Source organism: Malaclemys terrapin, chromosome 3 (assembly GCF_027887155.1).
Source record: "Malaclemys terrapin pileata isolate rMalTer1 chromosome 3, rMalTer1.hap1, whole genome shotgun sequence".
Taxonomy (NCBI): domain Eukaryota; kingdom Metazoa; phylum Chordata; order Testudines; family Emydidae; genus Malaclemys; species Malaclemys terrapin.
In genome coordinates, this window is record NC_071507.1 from 64,165,943 (window position 1) to 64,183,362 (window position 17,420).

Here is a 17,420-nt window from a genome sequence, read left to right on the forward strand (position 1 = left end):
GAAAACTCAACACAACCTACAGGTTATCAATGCCATCTACAGCTTAAGACAAATCAAAAGACTCCTATGAACTAGACACTGGAGGAAATCCTGATCTCCATTACAGCCTCTTTGTTCTATTCCACTGGCCTAATTGGCCAGCTAAGTGTTCACCTGTTCCAGATAACCCTGGGCAACCTAGAGCTGGCCTAATCAGCTCTGCATCACATCCCCTTTGCTGTCTCCAGCACAAGGAAGTATCGGGAAGGGAGCACGGCTGCAGTGCCTCTGTGTTTTGGCTATCCCAACAACTGTAATGGTCCTTTTGGGACCATTACAGTTGGGTGGGACCAGGATTGGTGTGAACAGCTGTCTAAGCTCAGAACAAGGGAAGCAAAAAAGTGGTACAAAGCCACCCTCCTCCCACTCCCACTGTGATGTAATGAAAACAGTGTTAAAATTGCAAACCAACAATTTAAATTCTCAAAGGTTTTTTTAGGCTTGCTTTCAGCTAGGGGGCTCTATAGGGAAGCATGTGACCAGCTCTAGCAGTAGTCAATCTGCAAAGATTCAGCCTAGAGTAAGGTGGGATCAGTGTGCCTCTCTGCTTTAGGGAGCAGCCTGCTTTCTCTCTCCCTGCTCTTGGTTGCTGTATGCTAAGATTCTGGATTTTAAGAAACAGTCTTGCTGTAACCTTCCAAAAAGAGTATTTTATGTTTTTATCTAAATTCTCTGTTCGTATTCCATGAACATAGTATCCACACTACAGCTTGTTAAGACACAAGGCCACTGTCTTCACTCTTTTGGGATGTTGATTTAAGTCCATATTTGGTCACAAACTCAAGATAGAATTTGAAAAATGTGTAAAATGAAATCTGCATTTTCATCTCCATCCTTAATGGAATATAATTTATGCTCACTGAATCAACACTGCTTGACACATTACTAGAATTTAAAAAAAAATTCCAGAACTGAATGTGCATTTGTCAATATATTCAGGTCAAAGCCACAGCCTAGTGACAGCATACTCTTTAAATCCACTGTGTTGATTTTAAAGAAAACATTTTAGCTCAACAAAAACAGAGAGAGGTCATTACATGCATTTTGAACAGTGTAATTCTAAACAAAAATTAATCCTTTAGCACAGTGTTCAGAGATCTTATTTTCTCAAAGATGTCACTGGCTACCAGCCATTTAAAGAATGAAACCAAATTTCTATTTGAAGGAGCAGTGGTAAACTCAATGGCAGTATCAGTTATCATTTTTGTGTCAACATAGAGCCTCAGAAATTTCAAAAATATTAATAATGTCAGAAGCCCATTTTATCTACACTTCTATCAAAATGCGTCCTCCAATTTTTTAAAAATGTAAGCACAAAAGAATAAAAAAAACTTAGACACTATATCGAAAAACTTCCTGAAATGACCTAACACTCTTTGCAGTTTTGTAACATAACTCTCTTTTTGTATTGTAAGATATTTCATATTCCATTCAGTAAGTGATTTATTGGGAAGCATGTGAAGATATTCCTCTACAAAATGTAATGAACATTTGAGACTCACATATTCGGGGTTTTCACACACACACACACACACACACACACACACTCTCTCTCTCTCTCTCTCTCTCTCTCTCTCTCTCTCTCTCTCTCTCTCTCTCTCTCTCAACAGCAACTGTAATTCTTCAAGAATAGAGCCTCTGTTGACCCAGGTTCTGGGATGCATGAGTTCATAGTACCATTGAGACAGATGTCTAGAAATCAGGATAGTTGTGTCTGCTCAAGAAGTTGACACTAGGATGGAGAGGTCTTAGGCTAGTCACAAAGGTGGGAGATGCCAGTAAGCATAGAAGGATGATTTGAACAGATCTCTGAGGCTGTCACAGAGGATAGAAAATAGAATCTCTTAAATCCTGAACTCTCTCTCAGAAAGAAAGCAGATGTCTTTAAGGAACTGAAACTTGCCCCAGTAAAGTCTACTTTTTGGATATGAATCAGAGTAGATTTTTCTAGTTTTATCCTTACTCCTGAAAATTTAGAGAGAGAACTTATGGCGCAAAAAGAGGCTCTGACTCCTTGAGGAGATGGTGCTCTATCCAACTGTCCAGATAAGGGCAAAAGCCATCCCAAGCAAATGGGGCTAACAGAATAATGGAAGCAGAGTTATTGCTATACTGCCTCTGAGATCTTCCACTTTGATATCTGGGAGGAAGACACTGTTGGACTGAAAGTGACCTCAGGAGCACTGCCTTTGAAAGTGAAGCAAGACAGACAAAAGATGCTCTCCTGAATGGAATCTGAGATAGACCTACCGATCCAGTGGATTGCTCTCTTTCCCTTTCTCAAAGACCTCATCTATTTCCATCTAAAGACATGCAAGATTTTAAATTCTCAGTTCTCACTTGAACATCCAAAGACAGTCCCATGACTTCAGCCCAAAATGTCTCTTCTAAGAGAGGAAAGTGGCACTGCATTTATTTCAGAATCTGAAATGTCATACAATGCTTAATGGATATCACAAAATACTTTGACCTTCAGAATCAAATAATTTGCCTGATTCAGCAAAGTACTTCAACAAGTGTTGAATTTTAAGCATTTTATTAAGTCTCACTGACATCAATAAGACTTAAACGCAGGCTTAAGTGCTTTGCTGAAATGGAGCCTAAATCTCTTGTGGAAGATGGTTCAGTAGATATTCTCCCAAATATTTAAATAAACCAAGAGAGGACCAGCTAGTAGTTCTCAATGCTTAGGGCTATAATAAACTTTCTTCTTCAAGTTATTGATTTTTTTTTTTGGCCGCATCTTAAAGCATTACTCAGGAAACTGAGCTTTGGTCTTTACCACTGCAGCTCAGACAAATAGCGAACCAAGGTTTGGATGTGAGGAAAAAATATTTAAAATGTCTTTACTAGTACCCAATGAATCCACAGGAGGGATTGATCTAGGAGTAAGCCATAACATCTGGTAAATTCTAAGCCTTTATTTATTGGATGTGTAATTTTTCCTTTATGATGGGATTCCAAAATACACAGTAATTTGTGAGTTTTGTCTTGGACAAAATGTGCTTCCAAACCAAAGGCTGTGCCATTCCAGGTAGTAATTGTAGACTGGGACTAGGGAAGCCAAATGGATCATTGAGCATAAAAGGGAAACATGCAAGTGCCTTAGGCAGTGACAGTTAAGACACCAGGAAGGCTCCTAGAAATGTCTGTCCTTGAAAGGGAACTTACAGAAACAGAAAGCAAGCTCAGTGGCTCTCAGATCTGGGGAAACTAGATCTTCCAAAGGACAGCAAGTCCAAGGAAGAGCAATAGGGGATCAAGGGGAATCAGTCAAGCAGTTGACACTGAATCAGGTGCAAGAAAGGACATACAACTCCTCCCACCATAAGAAAAAACAAGGAACCAACAAGTTGACCTTGGTGCCAGGAGGCTCTGAGAGAGATTCTAGAACCAGAGATGCTCCCTCCAACAGAACTAAGGATTAGGGGAGCGAAGAAGTCCCCTCAGTCCTTGATTTCAAATTTGATGCACTCTACAGCTCCACGGAGTGCTCCACTAAAATGGCACCATGGCAGTGTTGCTAACTCTCATGATTTTATCACGAGTTTCATGTTATTTGGTGCTCTTCATAAAGCCCCAGCTGCTGCAATCAAGAGACTGCATAAGAATCTGCTTACTTTTTTAAATGAAAGCTTCTATCCCTCATAGTTGCAAAGAAAACTTGAAAACATGAAGCAAATGCACCCTTAAAGGAGCAGAAACCAGAAGGCAAATAAAAGAATTCTAAAATTATTTTAAAAAACCTCACAATTTTGGGGGCCTGACTCATGAGTTTTGAATACATGATTTTTCTCTGCTTTAGAACTCCACTCTGAAAACTGGGTGAGTGCTCCTGCATCCTCCTCTTTCTCTTTTTTCCAAACTTCTGAAAGAGTTCCCAAGGACTCAGAATAGGTTAGTCTGTGAGGATCAGAGATCATCATCAGATCTATGCAATATGGAATGAACAAGCTCTTAGTCGTCGAACCTGAAGCCCTCAATGAAACCAAGAAGCACACAAATTTAAAGTCCAGAGCTGATACATTGCCATTGCCTCCTCCAATGTCTCCTCCATGAGTCTCCCTATGCAATGGTGCCCAACCTTATTACACAGGAGGGCACATAAATCTAAGCACAACTTTGTGTGGGCCAAACAGATTCTACATATTTTAAAAAGATTTAAAGTTACCTGTTGGATTTATATTTTAAATTCAACTTGTTTCATATGTATTTAGATAGGCTGTTTCTATTTATGATATTGTCAATTTAAAAACAAAGAAATTAGTGCATAAAACGTGTATCAGAATGATAGAAAACGGGGGGGGGGGAACAGTAAAGAACACATCACCCTCTCCCAAATCAAAAATAAAGAGCTGCCCAGGGCTGACAGCCTGAGCCGCGCCGCCTGAGCCCTGCTGTTTGGCACAGACAGCTCTAGTCCCACTGTGTGGGGCTGACATAGGGTGACCAGACGTTCCGATATGTAGGTGTTTGTCCCAATATTTCGCTCCGCTTGCAGCACTCGGCTTTTTTTTTTTTTTTTTTTTGGCTGCACCGGGAGCACTCAGCTTTTTTTTTTTGCTCCACTGGCAACCCCCCACCCCCATGTGTCCCGATATTTTCTTCCTCTCATCTGGTCACTCTAGGCTGACAGCCGGAGCCCCGCCATGGGCCTTATGAAATGCTCTGGTGGGCCATGTATGGCCCATGGACCATAGGTTGAGCACACCTGCCCTATTGTATTGGGAGTTAAGACAGCACAATCAAAACACATTCTGGACAACTGTCCTTCCCCCAAACGGTATAAGTAACCTGACATGCTAGCTGGATACTAATATGTTGGTGTCATTGGAGGCATATCTTATGAAGCCCATTATTTTTCCATGTTCGGCAGCGAAGGGTGGGATCACAAACTAAATATTAGTCAACAATGCAACTCTGTTGTAAAAAAAGCAAATATTTTTCTGGGATGCATTAGCAAGAGTGTTATAAGCAAGACAGGAGAAGGAACTCTTCAACTGTACACAGCATTAATAAGGCTGTAGCTGTACTATTGTGTCCAGTTCTGAGAGCCACTTTGGAAAGATGCAGACAAATTGGAGAAAGTCCAGAGGAGAGCAACAAAAACTATAAAAGAGCTAGAAAACATGACCTGCAAGGAAAGATTGAAAAAACTGGATTTGTTTCATCTGGAGAAGAGACGACTGGGGGAAGGGAGGGACATGGTAACAATCTTCTAGTATGTAAAAGGTTGTTATAAAGAGGAGCGTGATAAATTGTCCTTATCCACTGAGGAGTGGACAAGAAGTAATGAGCTTAAATTGCAGAAAGGGAGATTTACGTTAGACATTAGGAAATACTTCCAAACTGTAAAGGTAGTTAAGCACTGGAACAAATTACCTAGGGAGGTAGTGGAATCTTGGTCACTGGAGGTTTTTAAGAACTGGTTAAACAAACACCGGTCAGGGATGGTCTAGATAATATTTAGTGCTACCTCAGTGCAGGGGACTGGACTAGATGACCTATCAAGGTCCCTTCCAGCCCTACATTTCTATGATTCTATGATTCTATGCTGCTCCAAGGTGAAAACCCTAACCAAAGGAGCTGGATTAGAACATTTACTGATCTGAAACTAGGACTAAGCCCCAAACAGAAGATCAGAGGGTTAGTCTGTATCCCCAAAATGAGGAGTGGGTTTTTTAGCCATGAAAGCTTATGCCCAAATAAATCTGTTAGTCTTTCAGGTGCCACCGGACTCCTTGTTGTTTTTCCAAACAGAAGAGTGCACTAAGAACAAACTACACTAAACAGTAATTACCCTAGCTGACAAATAAAAGAGAAACATGGAAAAAATCCCAGATTATGGAGAGAAAATAGTGAAGGACACTTGTAAGGCAAGGGAACAAAGGCTCTGATACTTATAGCCAGTGTCCAGAAAGGAATTGAGAAGCATTGTGGTCCTCTTTTTATAACCTCTGTTGCAAACTTTTCATGCCAGGTGACACAAACACTCCTGCTTTCTACAAGGTTCCAGACATGAAGTGGAGTTACTGCACTTAACTCAACAAGCAATTAAGCTGAATGAAAAATGTTTATTCACATTTACTACAAAGCGTTTTATTTATTTCTCAATAATAGACTCATACATTTAAACTCTTTTAGCTTGTTAATCTTAAACAAAATAAATCTTCTAGATCAGTTACATGAAAATTAGAATTTGTCAAAGTACCACATAATTTCTTAGAGGTTTCTTAATTAGAAGTTTCTTAATTAGAAGTTACTCATAAGTCAATTGTTAAATGTCATTTAGTAGTTATTGCCCTGACAGAAGTGTGCGTATATTAAATTACCTAACATATGTGACAACTCATTCTATAAATTAACTGAGTGTGGAATATTTCATATAGGGCTCATTTGTGGAACTCTTAGTCACATTAGTGAGTATTTATTTGGCTATACTGGAACTATTCATTTAAGTTTTCTCCAAATGTCAGTAAGGGTTGACAGTTGGGCCCTTACTTTTTATTGTCTGTAGGGTCATCAATTACGATTGTAAATGCTAATGAAATTGAAAATATTATTCCCACGTGACACAGCAAGGTTGTTGATTTCTCTGATCTCCCCAACTATATGAAATGTATGCTATTTGCATCTTACTACATCCATTATGTTTGATTACTTGAATAAAAAAACAATCCTGCTGGCAAACTTAATACACACTGACAGGATTAAAGAAAATAGCTTTAGTTGCTAATGTAGGTATTATAATATAATTGAAATTTTTTATTAAGAGTCTCAGTTGTCATTCTAAGGCTAGGTCTACACTACGGGAGGGGGTCGACCTAAGATACGCAACTTCAGCTACGTGAATAGCATAGCTGAAGTTGCGTATTTTAGGTCGACTTACCTGGCTGTGAGGACGGCAGCGAGCCGACCGCTGCCGCACTGCCTTCGACTCCGTTTCCACCTCTTGCCGCGGTGGATTTCCAGAGTCGACAGCAGAGCCATCGGGGATTGATTTTATCGTGTCTTCACTAGACGCGATAAGTCGATCCCCAATAGATCGATTGCTACCCGCCGATCCGGCGGGTAGTGAAGACGTGCCCTAAGGAATAGTTGAACTCTATCAGCAAACACAGCAGCAAAAATTAACCCAAATCCTTCTATGCCAGCAAGATGGGATTTACTGAGATATATAGAGTCACACTTCTCAAACACACCAATGGGACTGTGCATTAGCTTAAAGTTAAGCACACGAGTAAGTGTTTGCAGGACTGGAGCCAGGGCATAATCAACTTTCTACTTCACTGAAAAACAACAAATATCCAGGTATTTTTTCCAGTTCTTTAAGGTAAAAATTTTAAAGAATTCTACTGACAACATGCTCTTCTCTTGACAGAAAGAACCCAACCTTTCACCAGCTGTTTTTTCATTCAGTTTCATTTTTCCAAGAAAGCCATTATCATAATGACAAAACAATAAATACAATTCTAAATCCAACCAGAAATTAGAGTTGCATGTGTGTTGTAACAAAAAAATATAAAACTCTAATAAGTTCAGTCTTTTGAGTTTAATGGCAGCTTTAGGATCTTCACGTGTGTGTATGTAATAAATCATCCCATTGAAAAGATAATTACTGTACCGATGAGGGAAAAAACCTAGTTTGATAGCAATTCTATTAAACTGTTCATATTAATGTGCACACAGATGGTTCTTTGTTATCCTTACACACATTAAAAAGGGAGTTGTTTCATTACATTAGTTCGCTCAGCTGAAATGAAATAATCAGTGTCTGGTTATAAATCACACTAATACTACATAGGCTTTGTAAACAGAGAAGACCTTTGACTGCAAAAACAATGCAGAACAAAATGTTAATTAGATGGTTAGGCCAGAATTTTCAAAGGAAGAGAGGGTTACTCACCCTGTGCAGTAACTGAGGTTCTTCAAGATGTGTTCCCCGTGGGTGCTCCACTCCAGGTGACGGTGTGTCCCGGCGCCGTTGACTGGAGATCTTCAGTAGCAGTGCCTGGCTGGGCCGCGCGCACACCCTAGCTGTCTCGCAGATGTTGGAAGGCTGGTTAGTGCGCGCACAGCCCGACCCCCTCAGTTCCTTCTCTCTACCGTGGAGTCCCTATGCTGAACTCCAAAGTAGAGGGGAGGAGGGTGGGTAGTGGAGCACCCACAGGGGGACACATCTCAAAGAACCTCAGTTACTGCACAGGGTGAGTAACCCTCTCTTCTTCTTCGAGTGCTGTCCATGTGGGTACTCCACTTCAGATGACTGTAGAGCAGATATTAGCTGTCCTTCGATAAGCCCAGTTTCGAGCTCGGTTCTTTTGCCCTCTGGGAGGTCAGCAGAGAATTCGAACAGTTTCCTGTAATTGTCAAAAACATATTTAGCTAGAAGAGCACTGTAATTCGCAATACGGAACTGTAGAGTTGATGATGTGTACACCTTACTGCCTAGTAGGTCTAGGCGTTTGTGCTCTTTATCCGGTGGCATGGCCTCATTTTGGGATTGTTTGGCTCTGTGATTTGCTGCATCCACAACCAAAGAATTGGGCTGTGGGTGTGAAAAAAGAAAGTCCATGCCCTTTGCGGGTACGAAATATTTTCTGTCAGCCCTCTTGCATGCCAGGGGTGCAGTGGCAGGTGTTTTCCATACTGCCTCCGCTGGTTTGAGAATTGCCTCGTTAATTGGGACAGCAATTTTAGAAGTAGAGGAAGGTTGGAGTATCTTCAGTAGTTTGTGCTGATTCTCCTGAACCTCCTCTTGGGGGACGTCCTGGCTTTTAGCAATTCATTTAAATAAGTCCTGGAATTGCTTAAGGTCATCAGCTGTCGTGGGCGGAGGTGGCATTATCGCCTTGTGTGGAGAGGAAGAAGGATTGTGTGCATGGGGCAGATCCTCTGTCTCCATCTCAACCTCATGTGCTTCTGTCCCTTGCTCAGGAGCCACGGAAGTAGCAGGTGCGGGCGATTTGGGTGGAGAGCATACGTCTCCCCTTCGTGCAGAGGAGGTCCTAGAATAATGTAACCTATATGCCACCCATGGTTCCCAAGGTGGCCATTGGATTAGGAAGGGCATAGGGGGTACATCCATGGTTGTCTGTACCACTGGCAGGACACCTGAGTGTGGTGGTCCTTAGGTCTGAGCTGTTCTCCATCTTCCCTTCTAGAGTATGGGGGAGATTGGTGGGGAGAGAAGATGTCTTCACCCTGGTCCTCATTGTCCGAATCTGTGAAGGTGGTCAATGCCACAGGCGAGGTCGGTTGGGTACCAATAGGTGACCCTTCGGTGCCGAGGATAGGACAGAGTGGTACTGAGGAAACGGTAATGTCTGTCTGAGTCAGGTATTGTGGCAGTGCTGGTATCAGTGCTGAGGTGGAGTGGCGACCATTTGATTTATGCATTGATTTCTGCGCCGAGTGGTGCTTTGCGGTGCCATTCACAGGTGCTGCATGCAAGGTCAGTGCTGCGGGCATTGGCAGTGCCAAAGCCGCCGCCAGTGCCGGGGGCGGTTGCATGATCCATGCCACATCAGTCAATGTTGCCATTGTGCCCAGTGCCGTGGAGGAGACTTGAGAGAGTTTGTGTCTCGACTCCTTGGGCTGATGGGGGTCAGGCTGCGCGCGGACTGACCAGCCTTCCCACAGCCACGAGACAGCTGGGGTACACGCGCAGCCCAGCCAGGCATTGCTTCTGAGGATCTCCAATCAACGGTGCCGGGACGCACCATCAACTGGAGTGGAGCACCCACCACAGGGACAGCACGCAAAGAAGAAGTGGGAGTTGGGTACTCTCTGGGAGAAAAGTGCACTCCCTCTTGGTGCCATGAACATGATACCAATTTTCAGAGAGCTGTTTGGCTGTAGAAAGGGCTCTGAAAATACATTTCCAGCATTGTTCGCTCTGGCAAAGTGTTGGTCCCTTCTACCACGTATGACACATGGGCATCAGCATTTTCTGAAAGGGGTAGTCCCAGAAAGTCTCCTCATATGGTGACACAGTGCTGGGAATCAACAACTGAACCAGTTAGGTTTAACCAGTTAGGCCACAAGGAGGACCTGATTAAGGAGAGGAATTCCTGATTACCAATTCAAATTGGGGCCAGGTAGCTAATGAGCTAATTAGCCCATTAACAAGGAGACCGGATAAAAGCACACACCCCAGCCCTTGGGAGACAAAGTAGTTAAACCGAATGACCGTGTAAATAGTATGACAGCATAAGAATGTAAGAGGTGGAGTGGTGAAGCACTGTAAATAAACTACACAGTGTATGTATAATGGGAAGGTCTCTGAGCAGCCTGTGGGAGAGCAAAGAAGATGGGAGCAGAGGTTGCCTGTCATACAAGGGGGCTTGTCTGGGATCCTGCATTTTTCTATGTTGATGGAGAACTTGATGGGGGAAGCTGCTAGAAAAATTTAGTAGGCTGGGGGAGGGAGGAGACATTACAATGGCTGGTTGAACAGAAGAAGAAAATGCAGAAGACCTGGTAGACCTTCTAGAATTCCCACCACTTGAAGAGACAGTCCTTGCTCACCTCGCAAGGTGAGCAACAAAAAAACCTGAAGATAATTTATAAGGGAGCAAGCCCAGGTGCAGTAGCAACAACTACTACAAAAAAGTGTGGTGAGTCCTGCAGCAGGGATCGGCAATAGGGCGCAAGGCAAGAGGTAGGCCTCTGCACAAAGGGCTAGGCGGAAGACTCCAGCAGAGGCATCCCCGCCCAAGGTAGGACCCTTACCGCCACAGGGGAAGGAACAATAGGCGTAGGCTGTCTAACCAGTCCTCAAGCCAGGGCCAGGGCCCGACTAAGCCACAGTCGGGATCCAAACAAGGGTTTTGAGGGGACACGCGGGGACAGCATGCCAGACTATACCAGATCCTTTCCCCTACTTTCTGAACTGTCTATCCCACTTCTATCCTGTGTAGTCCCTTATAACATTGGACCGTTGGGTCCTTCGCACGGTAAAGGTGGGATATTCTCTCCAATTCTGCTCCTTCCCTCCCTCCCACTGCCCTTCCCCGTCCCTCTTCAGGGACCTTTCTCACGAGCTATTCCTTGTCCAGAAGGTGCAATCACTTCTTGCCTTAGGGGCAGTGGAGGAGGTGCCTCAGGAGCTATGAGGCTAGCCTGCCAGACCTTCCAGGACAGACTTCAAGGTCAGTGTGTGGCGGTATTGACTGACAAAACCACTGCCATGTTTTACATAAACAGGGTGGAGCCTGTTCCTCCCCACTCTGTTGGGAAACTCTCCAGCTTTGGGATTTCTGTATAGCCCACTCTGTTCATCTGGATGTGTCCTACCTCCCAGGCCTGCAGAACGAGATTGCAGACCACCTCAGCAGGTCGCTTCTCAACCACAAGTGGTCAGTCCATCCAGACGTCTTACATTCTGTCTTCCAAAGGTGGGACTTTCCCCAGGTGGACCTATTTGCCACCAGGAGCAACAGGAAGTGTACGAAGTTCTGCTCCTTCCAGAAACACAGTCTGGGCTCCATCGTTCCTGCTACCTTGGGGAGACCACCTCATGTATGCTTTCCCACCAGTCCCACTTGTTCACTGCTCAAGATCCACAGAGACAAAGCCGATGTGATCATGCTGGCCCCAGCGTGGCCACACAACACTGGTATGCCATGCTTCTGGAGATGTCGGTGGACACCCCGATAGCACTGCCACTTTACCCAGATCTGATCACAAAGGACCATGGTCGCCTCCTTCACCCAGACCTCCAATCCCTTCATCTCATGGCTAGGAAGCTTCATGGTTAAACCCAATGGAGCTCCAATGCTCGGATTCTGTGAAGGAGGTGTTGCTTGGCAGCAGGAAACCTTCCACCAGCTAAGTGGAAAAGGTTCTCGTGCGGGTGTGACCAGCATCGTACATTTCCACTTCAGACATCTATACTACTCATCCTGGAATACGTACTACATCTGAAACAGCAAGGGTTGTCAGGATCATCCATCAGGATACAACTTGTGGCCATCTCGGCATTTCATCCAGGAGAGTCAGGGCGCTTTGTATTCGCCAACTCCATGGTGGGCCATTTCCTAATGGGTTTGGAAAGATTATACCCACATTCTCGACCACCTGTACCCACTTGGGATCTCAATCTGGTCCTCTCCAGACTAATGGGAGCTCCTTCTCGGTCTCTCGTGGAAGGTAGCGTTCCTGGTTGCCATCACTTCAGCCAGAATGGTGTCCAAGTTAAAATCACTAACCTCCGACCCCTCCTACACAGTCTCCTATAAGGACAAGGTACAGCTCAGGCCTCACCCAGCCTTTCTGCCCAAGGTGATATCACAATTCCATATTGGATATGACATTTTTCTACCAGTCTTCTATCCCAAGCCGCATGCCAACGCGCGGGAGCAGAGACTTCATTCACTAGACGTCTGGAGAGCGCAAGTGTTCTACACTGAGCACACAAAATTTTTCAGGAAATCGAACCAACTGTTCATACCAGTGGCAGCCTGGATGAAAGGGCTTCCGGTCTCCTCACAGCACATTTTGTTATGGATCATGGACTGCAACCATACTTGCTATGATCTCGCCAAGGTTCCAGCTCCGCCTACTATGGCACACTTGACGCGGGCTCAAGCCTCATCCACCACTTTCCTGGCCCAGGTGCTCATCTAGGAGATCTGCAGAGCGGAGACCTGATCGCCTGTGAATACATTTACTGCCTACTATGCCATCACACAGCATGCCAGAAAGGATGCAGCTTTTGGCAGGGCAGTTCTCCAATCAGTGGTTCCTTAACTCCGACCCCACCTCCAGGGGAGAGCTCAGGAGTCACCTGATTGGAATTGACATGAACAAGTACTCGAAGAAGAAAAAACAGTTACTCACCTTCTTGTAACTGTTGTTCTTTGAGATGTATTGTACTCGTCCATTCAAATGCCCACCCTCCTTCCCCTCTGTCATAGTAGCTGGCAAGAAGGAACTGAAGGGGGGTCGGGTCGGCAGGGTCATATATTGAGTGCCATGAGGCCGCTGCTCCAGGGTGCTCCCTATCCGACCTGACGGGAGCTGCTAATTGAAAAGTTTCCGATGACCGTGCACGCAGCGTGCGCACACCTGATTGGAATGGATGTGAACACCACATCTTGAAGAACAATAGTTACAGGAAGGTGAGGAACCTTTTTTTTTTTTTTTTTTTAAACTGTTCAGTAAAATGACCTCAATCTCCTAAAATTCCTGCGTGCATCTTTTGATACCAATTATCCCGTTTCCTCTCCACTCATGGATTGCCCTTATGCCCACAGGCCAACATCATGTTCTAGGATCTTTAGTTTACCCTTCCCTTTCCTCTTCCTTCCCTACCCATTCTTCTCCAATGAGTTCCATAGCTCACAACTGCTCTCTCTCTCTCTCTCTCTCTGTGCTTCTTTCCCTGTCCCATTGCATAGCACCACACCTGCAAGATGATGCCCTATATCTACATCCTTCTCCTGCCCTTTTGTTCACCATTCCAAGGACAATAGGATCCATTGTGAAAATGCCTTTTATGCACAGCCAACAAAAGACTTACCCTTTCAGATGCCCAAACTGCCCATATTGACCATGCAAAATTTTAGAAATTGAAGATGGCTAAATCAAAAAGCTTCCAACTTTCAAAGTAAGTCACTGTATCTGTGTGTATTGTGCAAAATGAGAGGGAGGGAAGTTCTGTTTAGTTTCACTGACTATCACTGATAAAGAAAAAACCCAAATCCATTTTAAATTGACCATTTCTGCAAAACAGTTTGTTTTGAGTGAGATCATCATTATGAGTTGATATTCTCTGCTTGAAGGATGTCTTAACAGAGACTTACTTAAGGAAGGTAATCAACTTGTTCTTGTAACATACATTAAGCAAGGAATTGCTATGATTGTGCTGAGGAATTATTCTACCTTCATTTCTACACCAACATAACTAGGGCCCTACCAAATTCACGGTCCATTTTGGTCAATTTCATGGTCATAGGATTTTAAAAATCGTAAATCTCATGATTTCAGCTATTGAAATCTGAAATTTTGCGGTATTGTAATTGTAGGGGTCTTGATCCAAAAAGGAGTTGGGGGGGGGTCACAAGGTTATTGGGGGAGGGGGTTGTGGTACTGCTACTCTTACTTCTGTGCTGCTGCTGGCAGGGTGCTGCCTTCAGAGCTGGGCACCCAGCCAATAGCCGCCACTCTCCAGCCGCCCAGCTCTGAAGGCAGTGCAGAAGTAAGGGTGACAATACTGCAACCCCCCCTAAAAAAACCTCTCTGATGAAATCTGTATAGTATAGGTAAAAACAGACAGAAGACCAGAATTCACGGGGGAAGATCAGATTTCACGGTCTGTGATGCGTTTTTCATATCCGTGAATTTGATAGGGCCCTAAACATAACACAGGAATAACTCTATTAAAGTCAGTGGAGTTACAAATGTAAAACAGGTATAAATGAGATCAAAATCAGACTCCTGGCCACTACTTGTCAACAGTTTAATGGCACCATGTTTTGGTTACCTACTAAGCACAAATAAAAAAAAAAAACCCTTCATATTGACAGTGTGTAATTATTTATCAGTGGACAGAAGAAACGTATACTGTACTGTGACTTAAATAACAAATTCTTAGGCAAAAAATAAAGCTTGCTTAATCTGAAGTTAAGGTTGAAAAAACCTCCAGAAAAGGATCAGGAAAAGCTCAAGAACAAAAATCCTGTATGAGAATGCTACAGTTTTCTCAGAAAAATTCAAATACTGGAAAACCTAGAAATCAAAGTGAAGATTCTATTAAAAATATCAAATTAGGAAACAGAAAACATCCAATTAAGGTCAAATTATTTCATAACTTTCCAATTTGAATGTACTTATCTGCCTTATTAAAGGCTTGATCATGAATCCCAGGGCATGGTTGAGCACATGGAGCCCTGCAGGAGTGTGCTGAGCTACCTGCAGAGTAGTGCTCAATTCAAAGCCTGTCCATGTGGCAGAGGAAAGGCTTTCATAGGGTGGTAGTTCACACACCACAGAGGAGTACATGGCTATACAGAAGTATAGGAAGGGAGCTTCTGCCTGAGGTCACAGCTCTGCAGGGCCGGTGCAAGGAAGTTTCGCAACCTAGGCGAAACTTCCACTTTGCGCCCCCCCTCCAGCCCTGCGACAGCTCCCCACCCTCCTCCTCTGCCCTGAGGCGACCCCCCCGCGGCAGCTCCCCTCCCCTGCCCCGAGGCGCCCCACTGCGGCAGCTCCTCCCCCCCCGCAGGGAGCCATGCGACAACTCCCCACCCCAGCTCACCTCTGCTCCGCCTCCTCCCCGAGCTCACCGACCCTGCTCTAATTCTCCTCCCCTCCCAGGCTTGCGGCGCCAAACAGCTGATTAGCGCCGCAAGCCTGGGAGGCAGGCGAAGTGGAGCTGCGACCGCGCACTTGGGGAGAGGGGCGTAGTAACGCTGTAAAAAAAATAAATAAATTGGGGGCACCGCTTTTTGGTGCCCCCAAATCTTGGCGTCCTAGGCAACCACCTAATTTGCCTAAATGATAGCACCGGCCCTGCATCTCTGCTTGCTGCTGTGGTGACACCATTGGCTGAGCTGCCCAGTCTTAGCTCAGCAGGGCAGCCTGTTTGGGGGCCATTGTTCTTGTAGTAAAGCTTCTGGGTTTCTGTAGGGTCTTGCCTTGTGCCATAGGCAGGATTTAACTCAATGCCAATAATGGCTTTTAGAAAGCTATCCTGTGTTACCACTTCTGTCTAATTTGGTTTCTATTTATATTTTCTGTTGATTATGTTTGTGTGTACAGTATATACACACAAACATTTAAGAGCTGTTTGAATGATGGGGCCTGATTCTCCTCTCACATCAGTGTAAATCAGGAGTAACTAGGGAAAGGAATCCTTTGCCCTCCTCTTCCTCTATACTGCTCTACAGATGCTACTGCAGCCTCAGGAAAGGTAGACTTAACATCCTTCAGCAAAAGAAAGTCTGAGTCTGATATTTTTCATAAAAAAGCAACAAAAGTAAAATTTTATGAAACCATCTTTGTGTGTCAGAAAGGACCAGTAAGGATACAAACAGCTGTTTACTTTGCAGTTATGCTAGACAGCTGCCAATATTTTGGACTCAGTTACACCAGTTTCTCCCAAGCACAATCAATGAGCCAAATTCATCCACGTAACTCCACTGCAATCAATGGGACTAGGCCTGGGATTAATTTAGCCCAAAAGATTTACTCAAAACAAATGAAGTTAATTGTTGACAAATATCTTACCTTGACAAAAGGTAGCATTAATCCTCTTGTAACCTTGGGGGCATTCCACCATTTGGGTGTATCCAGGGTAAGCTGGGGGGGGGGGGGAAAGAAAACTACTGGTTAGTTATTACAATGTATGACACATTTATATGGAGAGCAGCACAGTCAAATTACTATATAATTGTATAAAAAAAATGTACATTTACATTTTTAAGGATGCACAGTTAAGCACTTAAAAGTCAGGAAATGCCAAAATTTAGGTTGTACATGCAACCTGAACACTGTCTCCTTCTGTGTTTGCATTACTACAATTTTTAATTACTCAATCAAATACTGTTTTGCAGATAATACAACATAAAGCATGCTAAGCCCCACGCCAGGACTTTCACACCCTGACTTGGCATAATCCCTTAGGAAACTTTCTGATTCACTCTACTCATTTTCAAAAATGACTGAATCATCCTTGCTGAAAATAAAAATATCACTTTCGGGAAGTCGCCATGCTGGAAAATTTCAGCCTGGAAGACAACTGTTTTAGAAATGTTCAAGCTAGTGAAATCAGAGTTAGAATAGGATCATGAATGCAACCTTAACTATGGCAGTTGTTGGTGCTCCCACTATAATCTGAACATATCTGAGATCCATAGAAAAATATAGGCAGTCAAATATTTTATTTCTATAATAGTGCAACCACAATTATAAGAAAGGAAACAGACTTATGCTTTGTCTTTTTAATCTTTTTGAGTTTTAAAAGACTTTCATTTGTTGGCTATTAATTATAAATTATCTAATGTGAATTATAAAGGATAAGAACACAAAATGAATTCACTTTAGCCAAACTAGAAAGTCTTCAGCTAATTAATAGTTTTGTTTCTATTTATTGTTTCTTTCCTCCAAGATATATTGTGATGTTGATTTTCTAAGTCTCATCCTGAACAATAACATTGTCTTAATTGGTAACAATAATATTATCTTAATTGGCACTATGGCAATACCAATTAATAATAATAATAAGACTCAGATGCAGCTTCCCTGGATATATTTTGAGCAGAAATAGATATGCTTCTTCATGGGTTATGGGTTTAAAACATATGCAATTTTGACCTTTAAATTGGCTGCAATTATTTGAAGTTAAATGAAAAAAATTGGAAATGATATTTGTCACA

At 43.4% G+C, this 17,420-nt stretch overlaps 1 protein-coding gene across 9 annotated transcripts in view; it reads right to left on the reverse strand.

The window, feature by feature from the left end:
• LTBP1 (latent transforming growth factor beta binding protein 1) overlaps nt 1–17,420 on the reverse strand; it is a 332,013-nt gene that overhangs the window by 141,399 nt on the left and 173,194 nt on the right. For all 9 annotated transcript variants that reach the window (XM_054022526.1, XM_054022522.1, XM_054022524.1 and 6 more), the window contains one exon: nt 16,273–16,344. In XM_054022526.1, the coding sequence (XP_053878501.1) occupies nt 16,273–16,344 (72 nt within the window). The remainder of the gene's footprint in view (nt 1–16,272; nt 16,345–17,420) is intronic.